The following is a 22416-nucleotide window of genomic DNA, read 5'->3' as shown; positions in this document are numbered from 1 at the left end:
TTTACTGCATTATTCTAATTTCATAAAACATTGATTGAATCAACAAATTCAAAAGTTTTCTATGTGCTAGAATTAACATCACACTGTTTTTTTATTTGCTAATATTTAACGCACGCGCAGAACATCATCGCCCGAAATCTCCCAGCGCCATATTGAGAGGCGGACGTTGTATGACTTGAGTGATTAATCGTGGTTGCAGCAAGTGAAGTAGTGGTGAATAGTTGATCTTGCCCTATGGATATACATTCGGGTATGTAATAAGTTAAAAGTGTAACTTCAGTGCCTCTATTTTCTTGCAGTGAGCGCAAGCAAATCACATCGTAACCTAGACATAGGCCGTTCTAGTTATCAGTAGATTACCTAGGTATCATCAATCCGCTGTTTGCTCACAGTTTTAATCTTATTAATACACACGTGTGGGGAATAGCCATGGGTTTCTTGAATCTAGTTACATTAACAAGATTATATGCTAGCTTCGCAAGGTTCCACGGTCGTATATAAACGGATTCCGAACTGTTTATGTCGGCAGTTGACAGAAGCGTTTATGTATATGACCGATCATAAGTCACCACACCCAGTGACCACCGGAGTGTCGGTTTTAGTATTTAATAGTGTCTAGTTCGGATGATTGTTAGCGCGTCGTCGCGTTGGTGCGTGATGTAGTGATTTCGGAAGATTTTATCATGAAAATATCGTGAAATACGAGTGTAATGTTAATGTCATTCTAGGAGTGGTGTGCCTCGGTTGAAAGGCCTGCCGAAAGGACAGGGCTCCGCGCGAGAGGACGAAACGCGGCCCTCCGCTCTGAATCATGGAGTGCTGCATGTCAGAAGAAGCCAAAGAACAGAAAAGAATCAATCAAGAAATAGAGAGGCAACTCCGGAAGGACAAGAGAGATGCCAGGAGAGAACTCAAACTACTATTGCTTGGTAAGTTTTAGACTTATTAAAAATACATTCAAAATTAGTTCTATGTGTTATTAGTTCTATGTGTTTGCAGGAAAGTGAATCTGATTTAGGTCGAGCAATAACCTAATTTAGCAAATTAAATTCCTACTATTATGTCAGAACTTAGTTGTGCTTGTGCCCTAGTCTGTAAATGTTACTGAAGATCTCACCTATATTCCAAGGTTAGATATTGGCCGCACAATAAAATGTAGGTTAACATACATTCAATGAAATATAGATTTTACCAAACTTATAGTCAATAATAAAAGAAAATATGCATCCATTTAGCCAATCAGTATGTATGAATTATTTCAAGTATTTCAAAAATTTTGACATACAATGAAATGTGCAAGCAACAGCTTATAAACTTTACACAAGTGTGTGGTATTACAGAATAACCATTCTAAAATTAATAAACATAACAATTTTAGTTCAACAAATTGAACATCCAGACCAGAGTGGTTTGGATGACTTATTTATTACTTTATACTATTCATGATATTTCACGAATGCGAAAGTCTGTCACACCTTCACGGATAAACTGCTGGGCAGATTTCGAATAGATATAGTTATAATGACTGGAGGTTATACAAAAATATAGGATACCACAGGGAGAGCTGCAGGCAACAACTTATCAAAAACAGCTTGTGTAAAATATTAAAAGGTCTCAAATTATACTGTTTTCCCAAACTGATTAAATTATTTTTGTTATTGTTATGATTTCACAACCAAACTCAAGGTATTCTAGTACAAATAGACAGTTTTATCTTATATATCAATCATATTTCAAGTAGAAATAAGGATGTCATAGGTCATAGATTAATTGCCTCAATAGACCAAATGTGCAAAATTACTCATTGAATACCTATACTGCAGATATATATGTATATAATGTAGTAATAAAATAGCCTTGTTTCCTTGTTCACACATCTTTTATCAACATGCTAAATATTTTATTGACACAACTAAAGAGAGATTGATTAGAAACAGATTTGTGTCTGTGTGAGCTACAGTGAATTAGAAATGATCCCTAACCGCATTTAGTTTTCTCATGTATTTTTTAATATTTTTTTAAAAACTTTAACTGTTTGCCTTAAGTAAAAAGTATCTTGTGTACCTTTCATTCTAAACCCTATCTATTCCTTTTTCAACCCTTTTGGTTTGGGTAGCTCATGTTTGACCTTGGACCTTGAATATATTAATATAAAATGTCAACAAGATTTTGTTAAGACAGATAGACAAATTTTTAAAATCAGCTTAACTTAAGGTAGCATAAACTGATTTAGAAGTTTATCCTCATAACACTTTACAACTAAGCGATTTAACTTATCTTGTTAGTGTATTCTGTCTTAACCCTATTATTCAGAAAAAAGTTAAAATTTAGGCTAAAGTATGTTTTGTCTCTCTCAGTCATAGGCAAATATTATAAAGAGCAATAGTGACAAAACATATTTAAGCTTAAGCATACTTCAACTATTTATTAAACTAACTTAATCTATTTTTTTTCTTATCAACTACAATTAGGATTTTGTTTATGAACAAAATCTTAATTTCAGTTATCATAAATCTTAAATGCAGTTTAATTGCAATTAGGATTTTTTTTATGAACAAAATCTTAATTGCAGTTATACAATAAATTTAAAATACAAAGAACATAAATAATCTTGTGTTCTTTGTCATTTAAACTTATTTTAAATTTAAATGACAAAGAACACTAGATTATTTACGTTATTTAAATATTTTTTACTCTATATTAATATTCTTGTGAATGTTTAGTGGGAATTCCGTATTAAAATGGTGGCTTTAGACTTTTAGCTAATATCATTATATGTAGCTAAAATTATCTGAAGTGGCAACATCGAGCCCAAATTGCAAGCGCGCTGGCTTTGCGCCTCGCGATATTACCTTGCAATAAATAGCAGGTCTTAATTGCAAAGTGTGGAGAGTATTTTAGACGTATGTCTTACAAAGGGTCTTTTTACATGCCCAGTTTAAAATTTGTATCCTATTAGTTTTGGGATAAAAAGGTATTTCTGACACATAGGCGTTTTACAAGGTAATATAAAACATCGAATTCGTATTGAAGAAATCATAATAAAATCGGGATACATTGAACGCAGGCAGGCCGTTTCCAATCAGTTTCTTTACGGGGGAAACTTTTGACTAACAGTGAACTTTCTACATCTACATTAAAACAAAGTCGCTTTTTACTGTTCAGATCTTTAAAACTACGAAACTGATTTGATGTGATTTTTTTTTACTAGATAGCGTAGTGTATATCAGTGTAATACCTGAAGAAGATAAATTATAATTTATTGTGGTTTTACTCGAGGGAAGTCGCGTAGGGCCGCTAGTGAGTTGATAAATTAATGGAAACAAATAACATAGCTATATATCTTATTTTTTTATATCATAATTGTGACCTATTTGCGCATAGGTGCGAAGGAAATCAGGTGGTATGAGGTTTCCTTTAACATTTACATTGTATGCACCTGTCGCAGGCTCCAGTATGACACAAAAACAAGCCGGCTATGCACTATTGGCTAACAGTTCTTCAAACTCTGACGGATTCCACATACATAGCTGACTTTTAGGTGCGGTATTAACTTTCATACAAACTACGTACCTTCACGTCGGTGTCTGATTTCGGCGATAGTGTGTTGTGTAGCCGATATTAGGATGCAAAGTTTTGCGACATGCGATGCGGCAGCCAGACTAGATAATGTCTCGTAAATCGGAATCTACAAACAGCTTTGTGTCCCACCGCACTCCAAAGTAGCATCATAAAACAGAGATAAAGCTTTATACGAAATCAGTACTTTTGCTGATTTAACCCCTTTTAGATACCTATCGTCGAATGCTTAAATTCAATAGGGGAATTAGTAATCTAGTATCTCAATAATTTATCAGAAATGAACGGCGGTTAAACGTTCCACTATCTGATTTCTTTTTTCTTCTTTTTTCTATTTTCTTCTTTCACCCTAGAGGCGGGTAAGGGACACGTAGCTTATATGCAACAATAACATTACCACGGTAGACGTCTGCTAGACGGCCGGTTGTAAAACCACAGCTGATTCTTAAAGCATATTATTCGTATTTACGCTGATCCCGGGCTTCGGGGCCCCGAATACAACTGGGAAAACGAGAAGATAAGAGAGGGAAACGTTTTACCAATGATGTATTTTTCAAAAGGCGCTGTGATTCGCGCGATCGGCCTGTGAATCCTGTGATAGTGGTGGTTAAGATACTCTCATAACGGTTGGGTGATTGGATGAGTGACCAAAATTATCTTGAGTTCCTCCGTGCTTCGGAAGGCACGTAAAGCCGTTGGTCCCTGTTGTATTTGCAGTCATTAAAATCCGCCACTCCGCAATGGGCCCGCGTGTTGGGGTCTGTTTTCGTTTAAATGGCTATTGATGATAATTTTAAAAAGCACGGTTTGTTTGTATGTACTAGATGTTGCCCGATGCTTCGCTTCCATAGCAATTTTGAGATAAAATATAGCCTATAGCAATCTTGAATAATGTACCTTTCTAATGCTGAAAGAAGTTTTGAAATCAGTTCGGTAGTTTCGGAGATTACCCGCCTCAAACATACAAACACACACAAACACTTACCTCTTTATAATAATAGTATAGATTATGTACATACATTGAAACATACCTGTTTGTAGCTGTACGCAAAGAGGTAGAAAAATGACACCAAAAATCTATTTTGGGCTAGAGGCTTCCCCTATTTGTTTTAATCATGCGTTGGTAAACGCGTTACTTAAAAGTTTGGTGGCCCTTCTGTATAGACATTCTACCTTATATTTACTTTTTAAATTATATCTTATAACTATATAAGTTACTAAACAGCTAGTAGATTATAGACGTGCTTACGTGCATTTAACTCAAAGTTAAATTATGGAGATTCGATTAGATGAAAAGATTTGGACAATCGGATTCGCACGGGTCCAGGTTTTTCATATACTTTAGTCAAATTAGTAAAAGAAACAAAGAATAATTTAATTTCAATACATAGGAATAGATAGAATGTGATGCAGGCTCCACGCTATCGCGGACAAGTTCGCCGAACTTGACGGATTCGGCATACATTGCTGTGGTTTTTCATTACGATAAATAAAAGCACTCATATAAACTACGCAATATTCATGTATTCGCGTTGACATCTGTCCGAGTTTGGCGACATCCGAGTGTGGAACCGTCATGATACTTTTTACCGTAGGAAATCACTTCTTTTGTAACATCGCCATAATCCTCTCAACGCACTACAATGGCAATACTTAGTTCATAGGAGTATTCCACCGTCATGCATGCGAAGTCGCGGCTAATAATTAGTAATTTAAAACAAGTTCTCGCGATATTGGAGCCCCGCCTTGAAACGCAGCTAGTGCATTTGTCTTCGAAAGGATTTTATCACTAACACGTCGACCGAATTTGTGATAACAATGACGAAATGTTAGTTCAATAAGCGGGCACAAGCATGTGAAATGTAAGGTTTTCATCGCTATCTGATTGCGTGTCTTTATCAGCTCTCGTAGTTTGTTAAGATGTGCGATAAATGTGCCTAAAATGATTGTATTGGCCGCAAGATTACGAGTAAATATCATAATTATTATTTAACCATTAAGATCTGCATCAAATAATGTATTTAATTGCGTTTCAATAACAATTGACATTGTACAGTATGCTATAGGAAATATTAGTTTTTGGACTAGACTTGAGTGTCGCTTCAGGGAAAACCCCTTAAAAAACTTAATGTGCTTTAATTTTATGTAAATTATTTAAGCTTGCGGTATTAAACGATAATGATCTGGGGGCACGGGAGTGCCCCCGCCAAGACGAGCCTAGCGAAGCGCAAGGGCACTACCTACCTTTTCTCGAAACGTTTCGTCGTATTTTTGAACCCTTGTAACTTTGGTTTGGATAATGCCAGATGGTTAAAATTTTCAAGATATAATACCATGAGTACATTAATTAAACATGCAAAGTTTGAATATCGTAGCTATTATACTTTAGATTTTATAGATACCCAAAAACCCATAATTTCGTCACTGGCTCACTGATTCACTGATCATCAAAATTGTTAGGGTTACTTCCTGAAGTCTTAGAAAGCTGAAATTTGATATGTAAGCTAATATTAGTACAGAGAGGACCAGATAAAATAATTAAAAAACCCAATTTAACTTAACCCATCCCCTTGGTATAGGGAATGGAAGTTTGTATGAGACTAGCACTGTTTATTGTGCTAGATATCTTAAAATTAATAAAAAACTTATTGTAACAAATAAAAAAATACGTGTGTGGTAATTTTTAAAAAATCATCCCCTAACTCCTTAAAAAAGGAGGTAAAAGTTTATATGGTAATAATAGTGACGAACGGCCGTCGCTACAAGGTCAATAAAGTTAATTAAAAAATAAAAAAATATATAAAAATAAAATAAAGAAAACAAAAAGAAATAGTGGGACTAAAAAAATGCAACAGCAAACACCTGGTTGCATAGGTTTTACCAACTTACAAAAATAAATTAAATCCCACAAAAAACATTTTTATGTAAAAATGTTGCCAAGTTTTACATAAAAATGTCGAGTCTAGTTTGCTTCACCAACTCTACACTTTAGTCAAAATGTATGAAAAAGTGGTTAGATCTCATGTAGAGCCAAGTTTATTGATATATGCGCCCTAACTTTAGCAGACCTAACTTCACATACTCTACATTCTAGTTAAAACGTGTGTCTTGGCCGTTTTGCTGCACGTAGATTTCATAGGAATTCGTTATCTTATTTCTAGAGTAAAGAAACGGCCAAACTACACGTTTTAACTAAAATGTAGGTAGAGTATACGAAGTTAGGGCGCATATATCTTGGCTCTACATGAGATCTGACCACTTTTTCATACATTTTGACTAAAGTGTGAAGCAAACTAGACTCGTCTTGGCAACATTTTTACATGAAAATGTTTTTATGGGATATATCTTACACAAAAAATTAAATATTTGCATGCTGAATCATAGCAAAATAATACCTATGTGTGTAATTGTGCTTCAAAAATGATTGATTGACAAAGATTGTCGGTAACTGGTATTTAGAATAATATCTTATGCCGGCGCCACAATATCGGACAGATGCCGCCGACGCGAATGCATAACATTGCATAGTTTCTAAGAGTGGTTTTATTTAAGTACCGCAATAAAGGACCAGCAATGTATGCCAAATCCGCCAAAGTTTGACGAACTGTTCGCGGATAGTTGTGGAGCCGGAATTATATCTTCCCTTATAGTGTAATACATCGGCTCTGTTAGAATATGAATGGAGTAGCGTCCTTTGTATAACAATTTTACCTACTTCGATTGCCAACACTTCTTCCCAGATAGCAAATCGTAATACTTCTATCAATAAGGCTTTTATTTAAACTTTCACCGTGATAGAATGAACCACTTCAGGTGTTCGACTGAAACACGCTAAATATTCGCTCAGCGGAAACCCATTTCTTCATCCTATGATATTGAATCCTGTACGTTAAACAGCGGCCATGTTCAAACGTGCAGAATATGCATCATACCGCTGACTGAAACCAAATTCATACATCAATCAAATAGCCACTTTATAGCTAACATAATTATATCAAAAATAACGTGAGTCGTGATATATATATCTCATAAGCCAGACGAACCAATTACCGTTAGTATACAACCAATAACAGACGGATTTGGCGCCGTGTTATTGGCTGAATTTTTTTCGCACGATGCAAAATTTTTATTATTCCGCAGGTACTTACAACCTTGTAACTTATAAGATTTGTAGATGTGTACATAGGTATGAATTGAGGTCCTTATCTTGATGTTTGTTGTCAACAGGTACCGGCGAGTCGGGCAAGTCAACATTCATCAAGCAGATGAGAATCATCCACGGCTCCGGCTACAGCGACGATGACAAGCGCGGGTTTATCAAGCTCGTCTACCAGAACATCTTCATGGCTATGCAGAGTATGATACGCGCTATGGATCTACTCAAAATACAATACGGGAATCCGTCCAACGTAGTAAGTATCACAGTAGTTAAGCTAGGGCAACATCTTAGATATTTTTTTCCAAGTCCTTAATAAAAATATATGCTATAACATTTTTTCATGATGATCAGATGAATTCAGAAGTGGGTTGCGGTAGAGTTTGGTTATTTCCCTAGTTTATTCCCAAAACATAAACAAATTTTGCTTAGTTATAATTACCTCTTTTAACAACCCCTGGTTAAAAGAGGTACATTATAACTAACCCAAGATAGATGACACGGCGGCCTTATCCAATGTAGGAATCTCATATAGTCAACAGACAACTAAGTACATGTATAACTGACATGATTAATAAATAAATATATAGCGTCGTTTTGGTTTTTCCTGTGATCGAAAAATAGTAAATATTTAAATGATCACATATCACTAATTAATTCTGAATTCTTTATGAATTACTCATATAATATCACAACAAATGTATGACAATTCGCCCTCCCCTAACATCCGTGTTACAAATAGCAGTTTATCTGAGTATAATTAAGTCGATAACCATTGAACCAGGTTTATGTTGGATTCTTGTTAGACTCGGAAAGGATTTAAACGTAAAAAAAATTGAAAACCTCATACCTGTATATAAAATATAAACTGTAAAATATGTTTTTGAATTAACAAAAAAAACTGATGACTCATGCTGACATGATTTTGGTTTATTGGTTTAAGCATAGACTTTAAATAAATTTGTAATTTGTCTTATTTTATCTATTATCACGGTTGGTGTATATTTAAGTCAGTGCAAAATAAATATATGTATATATTTTTTTCAAAAATGTGATAAAGATAACAAATGTTATCTATGTACAGTAAACCAGTTACCCTGCATGTTTTATGCAGCTGTAATTACGTCGAATTTGCAATTGAATTGATGTGCAGATGACCATGTCACAGGAGCTGCAAAGATACTTAACATTTTGAACAAACTATAATTTATAACTAACATAAGTTATACGGGTCACTCACGTGTCATTTATAGACGCAGACCGAGTAGTTCTCATGTTGAAAAGTCTTCTATAAAACAATTATTACGTTATAACAATTTTTTATTTGTTTTTGAGGACGCTAGCGCAAAAATCAGATGGGTGATCGTTGCCCTCATATTGCGACAATTTCGGCCGATTCAATAACAAAACAAACTTTGTTATTTCAGGAAAAGGCGGAGTTGATATCGGCGATCGACTTTGAGAGCGTGACAACGTTCGAGAGTCCATATGTGGAGGCGATCAAGGACTTGTGGTCTGACTCCGGTATCCAGGAGTGCTACGATCGTAGGCGGGAGTACCAGCTTACCGATTCAGCCAAATAGTAAGTGTTGCCAGTATAGTGCTAGTGAGGTTACATGAGACGACTAAGAAGCAGGCTGATAGGCAACTATAGCATTCCGAGAGGGGTTAAACTTCTACAAATAGTAAAAAAAAACATTTGTCAAAAGTATAACATTATAAACAAAAGAAAATTACGCTAAGTTATTGGCCCATTCACTAGATTGTGTGTCATAAGAAATCAATGTGTTCAGTTTAAATAAAAAAAATATATAATCCCATACTTCTGTATTTACATCACAAGTTTTCTAAATAATGGCATATTATAACAGTTATAAGGACAATATAACTTGATGATTACATCACTTACTACACAGCTATTGTATTGACTAAACTAGTCGGTCCATGAGTAACAAGCAGGCAATTATCTTAATTCAAATTATGGTGAAGCAGAACGATAGAGTGATCAATATAGTTGAGTGGTTAAGAAGTCCCTTGATCATTATTTTTCATTTTATGATTTTTTTATTACTATGTTGTCCTCAATCGTGTTCATAGATTCAAATATTGATATATTTTATCGTCCCACTTAGTACTAATATAAAATGCTCTAGTTTGGATGTGAATAATTGAATCAGTCACGCAAAATCTACTGGCCGGATTTGGATAATATTTGGTATATGGCTAGAATATAACTTGAATGGCACATAAGGTACTTTTATCTTTCAATTCACACAAGAACGAAGCCCCGGAGCTAGTATGAAACAATAGACAAACATAGACGAAAAACTTATTCAAAAATGGAGAGACGACTGGATAAGTACCTTATGAATTGAAAATAGTTAACACAAGACCGGACTAATAGAAAGAATGTGGGGAGGGTTTTGCCCAGCAGTAGCACACTTACCGGCTCGTAATAATAAAACATCATCAGGTTCCATCTAATCTGGAATTGCTACCATATCTTTATTAATTTCTTAATACGTGTAATAAACGCCTACATACACTTCGAACGTTTCGGGTCGTGTTACAACGACTCATGGTCACCGAACGACTGAGTCAGCGGGCTACTACTCCGACGATTAATTGAATTAATAATGAATTAAAATTAGTTACTTGCCACTAAATCTTACTCTAATGCAAAAAGCAGTCATATTTAACACATGTTGAATGGTGAGAAAATATCTTCAATCAAATCATCATGGTACTCACTTAACTTAGGTCAGTGTTTATCATTATTATCCGGCTTTCATAGCCGGGGAAAATTCACATTCTATGAAAAAAAAAATTTTTTTTTTATTCATACATATCAGTCGTCGGCATTTAATAGGTAAATATTGTCCAATAAATGTCTAAAACGAGGAAGTGAAACGAGATGAAAGGAAAGTAACATTTCCTGAAATAGATTACGCCAATGACAAATCCAAGTACAATTCTCAATGTTGTATAAAACTGATCGAAGTTTACACAGCGTTGATCGTAAAACGCTCTTCATTCTAGCACACTATCACACATTGAAGTGAACGTACACATTACGACATACTTGCATGTTGAACGTTAATAGTTAAAGGGCCTAAAATATAAGGCTCGCCTCATACGAAGTGGTATGACCACTATGGTAAGGATAGAAGTTGTATACGAGAAATAAGAAGACTCAAATCTTTTTTTTATTACTACACTTCAATATCTCAGACGTCAGACTGGCGGCTAGTAATATCTTATACACAGCCGAATCAAAATTGTTCAAATGATCTGACAATTCATGGTGAGATATCTCAAAACAACTAGCTAAGTTTAAAAAATTATGTCGTTGATGTTAATTTTACTCTGTTTTAATATGAATTGTCAATCCTGTAGCACTTTTTGTAAACGTTGATCGTTACTTACTGTAACGTAAGAAATTGTTTTTAAATTGTATTTACGTTGTTGTTGTTTTAAATTTAATATAACTTATACGTCGATAATAGATTTTACTCGTTTTTGAAACGGAAACTGAGAGATTTGTTTTCTATAGCTACTTGCAGGAGATTGACCGCGTGGCGGCTCCAAATTACCTACCAACCGAACAAGACATCCTTCGCGTGAGAGTCCCCACAACGGGTATTATAGAATACCCGTTTGACCTCGAAGAGATACGATTTAGGTAAAGCCCAATGGGTGCAAAATGCATGACGCCGCTTCAAACTGCATGTTTCAACTGGGTTCGATCTATGTTTCTTCATTGTCTATCGTATCTGTGTTTTGGGGATTTATTGTGTCTATTTTCATGTTTCCATGTGCATGTAATGTTATTTAATTTTGTGCTTATTGTTTTGTGTCATGAAATTGTCAACAATTATTTGATTCGTGTAAATAAAATTGTTCTTGAAAGATTTTTCAAATGACGTTGACAATTTCGCGATACATATCAAGAAAACCGCGTGTTTAACATACACACGGTTTACTCCTTTTATTGTGATAACAGTCTTGAATTACCGACAGTAAATTCCCAAATTTTGCATGTATTGCTTCGTTACTAGGATTGCATGGTCTATTTCAGTTATTTAAGTGATCTGGCGCGGATTGAAAAAGACGACTATCTGCCGACTGAGCAGGACATTCTGCGCGCCCGACAGCCTACCACTGGAATTCTCGAATATCCGTTCGATTTAGATGGCATTATATTTCGGTACGTTCGTACGTGTGACGGACACAGTAGTAAGGCACCGAATCTAATGGTTTGGCTCACGGCCCCTTAACTACTCCCAGTAGATGGCGTTGCGGTAGATCTGAAATTAGCATAGAGTTTATTTTCTTTTACACTGCAAATATGTAAATACGTGGTTATATAAATACGTTCGCACAACAACGCGCACTATGTATCAGCTATGACTATATTTTGTTTAGTTTGATAACTATTTAAGTACATAAAATTCGTAATCTGTGTTATGTCTGTCATTGCATTCAATATGTTGACAAACAAGTGTTAAACTAAAAATAAAGCAGACCTCGTGTCTTAACTTTAAATATTTATTAAAACAACATTTTAAAAGTCTTAGTCAAGGTAACCAGCAATCACCTCCAACCAGTGTTTAACGGCTTTAACATAGACTAACATTGTCTCCTATAGCTATGTCTGATGCCTTTGCTTTTTATTTTCATATATTTTTACTAACTGCATGTTTCTATCACTTATCATTGAATAGAAAGTCCAAAAATATTAATATAATTTTGGACTTCCTATTCTTAACAAAACGCTGTCTATGTGTACTTACTTGACTTTTTCCATCTGCAAGTTTTAATTCGTCTAATGTTAGACATCGTTTTCTAGGTGTCAGATTGTGTTTGGTTTTTTTTTTTCACCAATCATTTCCTGTAGTATTAATAAAAAATCCCGTCTCACTATAAAGCCACTACAGTATAATCCTAACCAGTTTCACAGCTAACTTAATAGATTTTATGCATTTGTTTATTTTGTTCATTTAGGGAACACGTTACTGGTAATAACTACTTACTACTACAATCATTTCAGAAAAAAATATCTGGGGTTCTTTTTACGGTTGCTTTTTACTTTATCGCAAATTTGGGTCCATCCCAAATTTGCGATAAAGAAAAAATGGGTCATGTACCTCAATAAAAATGTTCTTTATTTATTGTGCGTGGGCATCTCATAAATTGTCTCCTGCATTGTGTAATTTCTTACAGATTCTGAATATGTTTTTGCGATAATTAAGTACTTAACTTCTCCAGGCCACAAACACAGGAAACATTAGGGCTTTCTGTTTTTTTTATTAGTATCTATATTCAGCTTATGATTGGATATATATATTAGTAAAATATCCTTTATTTTAACAGAATGGTGGACGTCGGGGGCCAAAGATCCGAGAGAAGGAAGTGGATCCACTGTTTTGAAAATGTCACATCTATCATATTCTTAGTAGCTCTTAGTGAATATGATCAAATTTTATTCGAATCCGAAAATGAGGTGAGTTTGTCTTGTTTTCTAATTAGCAATGTAGATTTGTTGTCGGACTCCGTTCTGTTCAGAAGTCTTGGGTTCGATTCCTAAAAAATGCAGATATACTTATTATTGCACCCACAGCACGAACCCACAACTTATTCAAAAACATAAATATAAGATCAGAAGAAATGCCTTTTTTGGATTGATCTTTTCGAGTCGTCATCACCTTTTCCTAAGAGCGAAACTTATTATTACTAAAATATATACATGTCCTTTTCGACTAGCATAGTATTTTTAACATGCATTTACAGTTTATTTTTAACATGCACAATACACTCCACGCAAGAATTTAATTATGTAATAAAGTGCAATTAAATTACCTACATAAATTTTAATTAGTAGGTATTCAATAAATAAAAAGAGTGTGTAGAGGGTATTTAGTGAATAGATAACGAATAAAAACATTAAAATAAATTTCAGAATCGGATGGAGGAGTCGAAGGCGTTATTCAAGACGATCATCACGTATCCGTGGTTCCAGCACTCGTCAGTAATTCTGTTCCTCAACAAAAAGGATTTGCTCGAAGAGAAAATTATGTATTCGCATCTTGTCGACTATTTCCCGGAGTACGAAGGTAAGGACCGCATGATACTTTTCTTGTCTATTATTAATATTAATAGGTATTTTACTAAGTCCACAGACCAAACAAAAAAGTCACATACTTTATTACGACCAATTTAGAATTTAGAATATTTTAAGATATAAATTATGTAGCGGTCTCTGGTCAACAAACAAATGGCATTATTGCATAATTATGACAATACAATAGTATAACAACATACATACAACGTCATATATATATGTGTATATATAATATAATATTTAAAGACAAACAATCATATTTGCAATTACCAAAAATCTATACAAAATGCCCTTTTAACCTTATTGATAATACAAAGAGCATTCAAAAAAATGTATACTCTCTTCTTCTTAACGAATATGTAGATCATTATGGTATCAGATATTATTAACTCGTCTAATAAAAGGCATCCGACATGAGAACGAAACTAGCCATCTATTGGCAGTAGACGCACTTAACAAGTCTACGATCTACTCTGTAAATGTAACTTGCATTTGTGAACTAGGTCCAAAATGTGACCCACCACCAGCGCTCGACTTCATTCTTCAGAAATATCTCAAAGAGAATCCCGACCCCGACCGCTCCTGTTACTCGCATTTCACGACGGCCACAGGTTGATTACGATTCTCTCCACAAATATTATACAGGAAAAAGAAAGCTAAAAAGGTTTATGTATTCTTGTGCATACGGAAAAATATAAATTCGAAATGTATATAGGTCATCTGAAGAAAATCGATGACACGATATGAGTAAACCAACTTATTCGACAAAATAGTAATGTTCGCTTTTCCGCCTGCTATAGATACAAAACTTTTTGGTTGTAAACCATTGAGAGCTAGGATGTATCCGTCTAGATTGTGTACGCTAGAATTCTTTAGTGATAAAGTATAAAATGCTAGTGCTAGAATGTTGTCTTCATTGCTATTGGAAAATATTGATTTTTAAATCAAATGGGATTGTTAATTCCAAATATATATTTGATTCTAAATTCTAAATATGAATAAAGGCTAGAAAAAGAATTAATATATTTTCCAATAGCGATAAAGAGGTATGTAAAAACATGTGTGTAGTACAAGCTAGATGTGTGAGTGTGTGTCCCGACTCAGGTCCGCAACGTGACGCGATAGCGGCGCGCGAATTCATTCTACGAATGTTCGTCGACCTCAATCCAGATGCGGAGAAAATCATCTACTCCCACTTCACTTGTGCGACTGGTGAGTCAACAAACTCAATTCATACATGAGACTCTTTCCCAAAGACGGTCGATAATCGTATAATCACTACCATGTCTTCCAAATTTGGAGGTTCATTTTCTCTTCTTCTTTTAAAGTGTGTAATTGCTAACACTGGTGTCAGATTTTATTTAAGTCGCCCAAAGGCATCTAGTCATCAAAGACTCTTACGACTATCTACCGACATCTAGTGCCGGTAAAGGCAAGCATTTACACTAGTTAACATGAAACGTCAACCAGTGTGCAGGTTTTCTCATGATATTTTCCTTCGCCGGAAGTGGTGATTAATGAAAACTACATCTCATTGTCAGATTGGTATACAAACTAATGTGGCACGAGTAGGACCTGGTACCTTAGGACCTTTCCACCACAGACGGTTCGTCTTAACCACTGTAACACCACCACCAGATTTATTTTTTCTGAGTGCCTAGTCTTTGGGTACCCATACGATAAGTTATCGTCAAGGCGCTTTAAAATAAAATTTAGTAGGTTATCAATTTTGTTTTCAAAAGCATCTCTTTGGTATTTACTTTGTTAAACCAGACTTTGGCAATAATGAAATAACTTAAATTTTACTCAAATATTTTTCAGTTAAATAATAGGAAAGCTAAAATAACGCGGCTTCGTACATAAAAAAAAAAACAATAGATTTGGCTATTTGATATATTTAATTTGTTTTGATACCCTTTTGACAGTAAATTGAAAAATATTTATGTTGTATATTTGTATTTTGAATTGAAATTTATGATTTTTTTTTTATCATGATTTTATTTTACTGTCGAATTACGTTGAAATCCGTAGGGAACTTCAATTCAACGAACACATATTATTTTATAGGCGATGACAATTTTATTTACAAAGTAATAGATGTTTGGTTTTTTGCCAATGTATAGATTATAATTGCATGCATAACTTGGTAAGTTTACCGTGTTTTATTATTAATCCGCAACGTACTGCTTTTGTATTATGCTATTATTATTTTATGCTAACTCTTCACGCTGTAGTAAATTGTTTTGGTTCCAAACCATTTCACCCCGTAATTGATTTATGTACACAATTTTAATGAAATCAATTTTTTCCTTATAAAATTTTAGTTGAATATCTAGTAAGATTTTTTATTTCAATATTTCGAACGCTATATCATTGTATGTATATTATTCAAATTCTTTGTAACCATATTTTAGTTAAAACTATAGTACTGTAATTTATTAAAATGTTTAACAAACTTTAATTATGTAGAACTATATATATTTTTTCTTTGTTTTGAAATTGTTAAAAAAAAAATTAAAAATTACAAAAGCTGAATAGCTTTATATTTTAGAAATTAACAACTTCTTCGCTTTTACTTTATGATACAACGTTTGCGTTTTTGCATGTTCTTTATTTATCTTAATTTTTTGCATGCTGCTTTGGATATTTTTAAAGACACTGAAAACATCAAACTTGTGTTCTGTGCCGTCAAAGACACCATAATGCAGTCAGCCCTGAAGGAGTTCAACCTTGCATGATTTTTAAAACGCCTTGTTTATGTTGTTTTATCAGATTAAACGTTTATTTTTCTTAATTATTGCATGCTTTTATTTATATTATTTCCCTGCTATAACAGGTATAGTGAATGTCAACTCGGTTATTGCTATATGTTTGACTAACACTTTATTCTGATAAAAAAATATTCCGACAGAAGTCAATTTTTACAAATTGTATTCTTACTGAAAAAGGAATCTGACGAATCTGTCTTAAATCTCTGATTTTTAAATAATACATAATACTATTAAAGTATAGTAAATGTGATGTACATTTACATCTTGGCATGTCTTTTTATTATGAAATATACACGTTAAAAATATTATCTTAGAGCGTATTAGAAAAAGTTACAAGTTTGGGAAACCTGCGTTTTTTTTGTTTGGTAGTTATATATGTAATATAAGATTGTAATATCATATTAAATAAAGTAAGAATATACTTTAAAGACTTGGACAACCATATTTACACTTTTACCATCTTATTGAGTGAGTTATTACTAACACTGGGTTATTAAATTATTTTATATATTCAAATACTGGTATTGTTAGCAATATACTATTAATATTATTATATCGGCTGAATATTTGCATTTTTATCATGTTATATAAGACCGCTGTATACATATGTTTACACTACACTCTAAAAAAGTTTTCAAAGGGAGCAATTTATACATGTAAGTAACAGTGTACGAAGCCCGCACGAGTGGCAGTCTTAAAGCAGTCGACGAAAGTAAAAGAGGTGCTTTTGCTATAATATAAATAAATAAATATATTAGGACAAATCAAACAGATTGAGCTAGCCCCAAAGTAAGTTCGAGACTTGTGTTATGAGATATTAACTCAACGATACTATATTTTATAACATATATAGATAAACATTTAAGACCCAGGCCAATCAGAAAAAGATCATTTTCCATCATGACCAGTGGCTAGAACCTTACCAATGCGCCACCGAGGTCGTCAAATATACACGATTATGATAAAATTAGATACATTTACTTTACATTTACAATGGCATATTACTAAATTCTAGTTTAATTTTTAACCTATTTTTGTTGGCGCATTAGTTTTCCAACAAAAATAAGCTAGAAAAAGAGGCGGCAATTACATTGTGTTCCCATAATGTTTCCAGACACCGAGAACATCCGTTTCGTGTTCGCCGCGGTGAAAGACACAATCCTACAATCCAACCTCAAGGAATACAACCTCGTGTAAGCGGAGCCACGCCCATTGACACAAATCTGTGATTGTGTATAACACATAATTAAAACATCATCACTTCACGACAGAATGTGTAAATTCACGAACTGAGATCGGATGGACGAACTTATTCACCTTAAAATGTTTAACGAGAAAGTAAGGATAGATTGTAAGTCATTTAACCAAAACTAGCGTCAGTCGTCGGCGGCGGGTCGACCGTCCGTGCGCGCTCTACGACGCGACACGTTTTTGACATGTTTTTTTATGATGAAGTTATTCACAATTTATGTATGTGTCTGTATCGGTGAATATTAAATTGTGCATTTTAAAAGTTATGGTGAGTCTTGGCCTTACCATGCTGCTTTTAGTCATTGTTTTAGGATTTTTGTAAAGTTTGTTGCCATAATATCTTTCTACATTAGTATACATTTTATTATGTCCAGACGGATGGATTTGAACAAACTAGTCCAATGAACTTACGTGTTTCGGATCGACCGATGGCTCGAGACAGGACTTCCTATGACGTATCAAGAGGGACGCTTCCGTGTTACTATTACGTATTTATAAGTTAAAGTGTCGAGAGCTGAGCTTGCGGGCGGCGGTGGTGCTATACAACTCAGACGCCATCGACCTCGCGGTGTCTACGTCTAGCGGAATATTTAGCACATTTAATAACTAACAATCGACCTTATTTCGAATCGTTATATCTTTGTCTTTCCTAGGGTTAAGGTTCATTGAATGTCGGTATTTATTTTCATGTTGTAAACTAAGGATATAACGTTCCCGACGCTGAGACTGGCGCGTGTTGTATAGAGGTCGCAGTAAGGGCCGCGCGCGGCTATGTGTTCACTGACCGCCACCCCGCCTCTCAAAGTGAAACTAATCAATATACAAAATATATATCGATACCGTTCGTTCTGTTAGCTTGGAAGATTTATATATTTATTAATTATATTTAAAGATTACATTACTTTTGTACATTGGAATTTTTGTTACTTGAATATATGTTATTATTTAAGCTGTTTATATTTAAATATGGTGTTTTTCTACACGAATTGACTTGACGCAAAACGTTTTACGTTAACTGTAGGCTTTATGTGCGCAGTGGTCTGGTGTATTTGGTTTCTTCTATTTTGATCCGTGTACGAGAATTCCATTCAGCTAGCAGTATGTCGAGTATAGGGAAATACTACGTTAGTTGTATAAGGACATTTTTGATGCATTTGATATAAACTTTTTTTACTAGAAACCCAAGGGATACAATAAAGCGAAATGTGAATTGTAAAAACCGAAACCTGTTTTTTGCACGAAAGCTTTTACCACATGTATGTAATATATTGTACATTTGGGTCTAAATGTGCTGAGTGAATTGAGCCGACAGATTAGTGCCAAGTTTTGCTATTGGCATTTTTAATTGATCGTGAAGCACAAACATATACATTTATAATTGTTTTCCATATTTAGAGTATTTTATTATGCTATGCTTAATTTAGTGTGTTGCTTCGTGTTATTATTATTTAGTTATTTATGTATAGTAAGAAACAAAGTTTCTATTTCGACGGTATATAGCTTACATTAACTTATTTGTTGTTGTCTTTATTTTATGCATTCTGAGCATATCGATTACCTCTGAGGTTAAGCACATGTACTGTCAATAGCAAAACTGTATGCTTTAATTAATATACAGCTGTCTGAAATGCTCAAAATAATGTGAAATTGTAACTTAGCGCACAATATTGGAACTTTCTATTGATGTTACCCACTAAAGTGCAATCTCTGTGTATGCCCTGTACATAGAAAACTATATTTCTTTTGTGCAATTGTACAGCAATATTGTGAATGGGCCCGACGCGGCTTGGGGTTGGACACGCGGCGCGCTGCGGCTACCGTCACTACGAGCTTGTGCCAAGTTTTATGATTAAAATATTATGTATATCGTATTCGTGTGAGATGTTTCCTTTCTTCGAATACAGTGATTAGTATAGATAGCAACAAAAACAAACAAAGCACAATGTATATTCTAATTGGTGATTTTGTAGCCCGAAACCGCTCTGCATCTTGATAATTCGCATTTTACTGTAACGATTTGTTCATTAAACGCTGCACTTGCATCTTATGTTTTATGATAAATGAGATATTGGATAAGAGCGTAGCGTTCAATAGAATGAGTGCCTCTATAGGGAAACAACCGACGATGTAATTTTTACAACATTATGAACCCCCGACACTTCATTTAGTACAAATTACTGTGTTATATGTGTTGTTTATTACACCGTCTGGAGCGAAATACCCAATGGGAAATGTTACAAACCATTAGCTGTAAACATTGTCTTTTTAGATTTTTTTCTTTCTCTCATTAACACCCTGATTGGTTCCACGGATTTTAGACAAGTGTCATTTTTCGACAGTTCAGAAACCTTCGGGATTTTTCGAAATAAAATAAAAAAATATGTAAGTAATTGATCAAATTAACAAAAGCTTACTTGATCTAATTCCATTGTATCACCACCATTAGAAAGTACAGATGATAGATCATTTGTAAATTTACTAAATGGAAAAAACAGTAAAACAATAAATTTCTTCAGTCAGGGAAAATCAGGCTCCTCTTGTAAGTCATCCGACGAAACAGATTCCCGCTGTGGATTCATGGTCAAAAATAAAACAACTGTAGTATATGTAATCACTAAATAGGGATTCCTGATAAAGACAAATGATTTCCCGAATAATTAAAATGTTTTGATAATACGATAATGAAAAATCTAATTACAATCTTTAAATTTCAGTTTTTCCTATTGAAACGTAAAATTATTCATTCATTACGTAAATTACATTTGAGTGAAATAAAAAATATTTTATTTCACTCAAATATTTCCGATTTTCAGTTCGGCTGTTTCAATGTTTACGTGGAATTAAAAATCAGGGTTTAGTATGAGATATTTATGGATGCTGAAGACCCCGCAGTGGAAAAAAGTTGAAAATCGGACCCTGGGCTCCTACGCTTAATGCCTGTAAAAAAACCGGTAAAACACTCAAATAAGAGATACTAAAATTACTTATTTATTGTTCCCTGTCCTGCCCATTGAGCGTAAAAATTAAGACTTGTAGCACAAAAAACGTACAATTCTATATACAATCTTAGAAATTGTAAGCCGATTAGCAATAGCATAATTGTCACATTTTTTCCTTGTAACGATTTTTCACTGGGCATTTTGCCTGCAATTGTCAATAATATGTATGTAATATACTAGCATTTTGTTATCAAATTTATCTGATATCCATGTTATAGTTAGCTGACGTGGGCCTTACTCCAAGCAGGTGATTGTATACACAGTTATGTACAAACTAAGTTTAACCTTACGTGACTAGATATAGCGTACAATTTACCGTGACATTACTATCTGTTCCGTGTACGATCTCAAATAGTGAATATTATGTAAAGATGGCGGCATTAGCACATGCAGTTAACAAACCACCTGTTAACATGGTGCACGAGTTAATGTCATTTGAACGAAAAACTTGGAAATGACAAAATTCGCTGTTTACACCGAATGTTCAGGCTGCACTCTGGAATAAGGGCAACGCAATAGTATTCCCTAGTGTGTTTCATTGCTTGAGTTCATCAGATATAAGCTCAGTGCTTAGTGTGGGCGCTGAGTGTCGTCCATTTATACAGCTTGGAGTAGGGCCCAAGCGCGCCGTAGTCGCCGCGTCGAATTCGTATCTTCCTTACGAATGGACTGAAACTCGAGTGGAGTGGTTTTTACCTGTTTGATTTAACGGTTGGGCGGTAACTACACAAATATTGCTAAACTATATTATAGTCTAACGTTGCTTTACCTTTTGCGTGAGATTGTGAGGATTTTAGCTTAAGTTCCGACTGAAGATGGATGCCTGTATGAAATATTGTAAATTATAATTTCTCATAAAATATAATTTTTTTCAGCTAAGCGCGTAGTTTTGTTTCCATATATTTAACGTTCCTTCCCTTCCTTAATGTTAATTTATAGAATTACGATATTGAAAATTATAAAGAAAATTATCAAGTGAACCGCATGTCTATTTGCGCAGTATTTACAAGAAGAAACCAAAGCAATTTTAATAACAAATTGAACCTACATTCGACAAAATACGTAGGATACGTCTCGAGGAATATATTTATTAGTAAGAAAGAAAGAAATAATTTATTCAGCAAACACATAAAATCTAAACATTAAACATGAATTAGTACATACATAATAGGTCCTGTGGGCGAAGTGCGGGTTGGCATTTCACTTCTCACCATCGAATCTATTCGAAATGAGACACGGCGAACTAATCACATTGCGCCATTGAGACGCAACGACAACCACACTGCAATGTGATTGGTTCGCTGCGTATCACTTCGAATCGATTCGGTGGTGAGAAGTGAAATTAAACCCGCACTAACCCCTCTGCTTATTTCCAGCAATCTATGAGCTATATTCGTACCTAATTGGCATCGAGTAATGGGCTATTTTTCAACTAAGTAGTTAAATCAGATACTTTTTCTAATATCAAAAACAACATTTTGTGCGTTATAAGAATGTTTTTTGACTTCATGTTGTCGTCACAGGTCACCATTTTGTAGT

At 34.3% G+C, this 22416-nt stretch overlaps 1 protein-coding gene across 9 annotated transcripts; it reads left to right on the top strand.

Annotated features, from left to right (window-relative positions):
* On the top strand, window positions 1-21756 carry Galphaq (G protein alpha subunit q). 9 transcript variants are annotated; one of them, XM_053747415.2, is made up of 9 exons: window positions 1-250; window positions 729-929; window positions 7807-7991; window positions 9163-9317; window positions 11289-11417; window positions 13109-13238; window positions 13695-13848; window positions 14961-15068; window positions 17742-21756. In XM_053747415.2, exons 2-9 carry the CDS (start codon window positions 812-814, stop codon window positions 17822-17824), a joined length of 1062 nt encoding a protein of 353 aa, XP_053603390.1. In that variant the 5' UTR covers window positions 1-250; window positions 729-811; the 3' UTR covers window positions 17825-21756. The 9 variants fall into 9 exon arrangements, with proteins under 9 accessions (XP_053603390.1, XP_064292121.1, XP_053603391.1 ...); XM_064436051.1 differs by lacking the exons at window positions 11289-11417; window positions 14961-15068; window positions 17742-21756 and adding exons at window positions 11814-11942; window positions 14360-14467; window positions 16512-16653 and having other exon boundaries at window positions 15-250; XM_053747416.1 differs by lacking the exons at window positions 1-250; window positions 11289-11417; window positions 14961-15068; window positions 17742-21756 and adding exons at window positions 506-650; window positions 11814-11942; window positions 14360-14467; window positions 16512-16653.
* Window positions 21757-22416: the final 660 nt, after the last annotated feature.

Source organism: Plodia interpunctella, chromosome 7 (assembly GCF_027563975.2).
Source record: "Plodia interpunctella isolate USDA-ARS_2022_Savannah chromosome 7, ilPloInte3.2, whole genome shotgun sequence".
Classification (NCBI taxonomy): Eukaryota; Metazoa; Arthropoda; class Insecta; order Lepidoptera; family Pyralidae; genus Plodia; species Plodia interpunctella.
This window is presented reverse-complemented; position numbering and strand designations above follow the sequence as displayed.

Excerpts from the sequence above, each read along its gene's own strand:
- Galphaq (XM_053747417.1), top strand. The coding sequence starts at position 812 with ATGGAGTGCTGCATGTCAGAAGAAGCCAAAGAACAGAAAAGAATCAAT. Across the intron at positions 7,992-9,162 it reads ACGGGAATCCGTCCAACGTA|GAAAAGGCGGAGTTGATATC; the intron begins GTAAGTATCACA and ends TTGTTATTTCAG. Across the intron at positions 13,239-13,694 it reads TATTCGAATCCGAAAATGAG|AATCGGATGGAGGAGTCGAA; the intron begins GTGAGTTTGTCT and ends AATAAATTTCAG.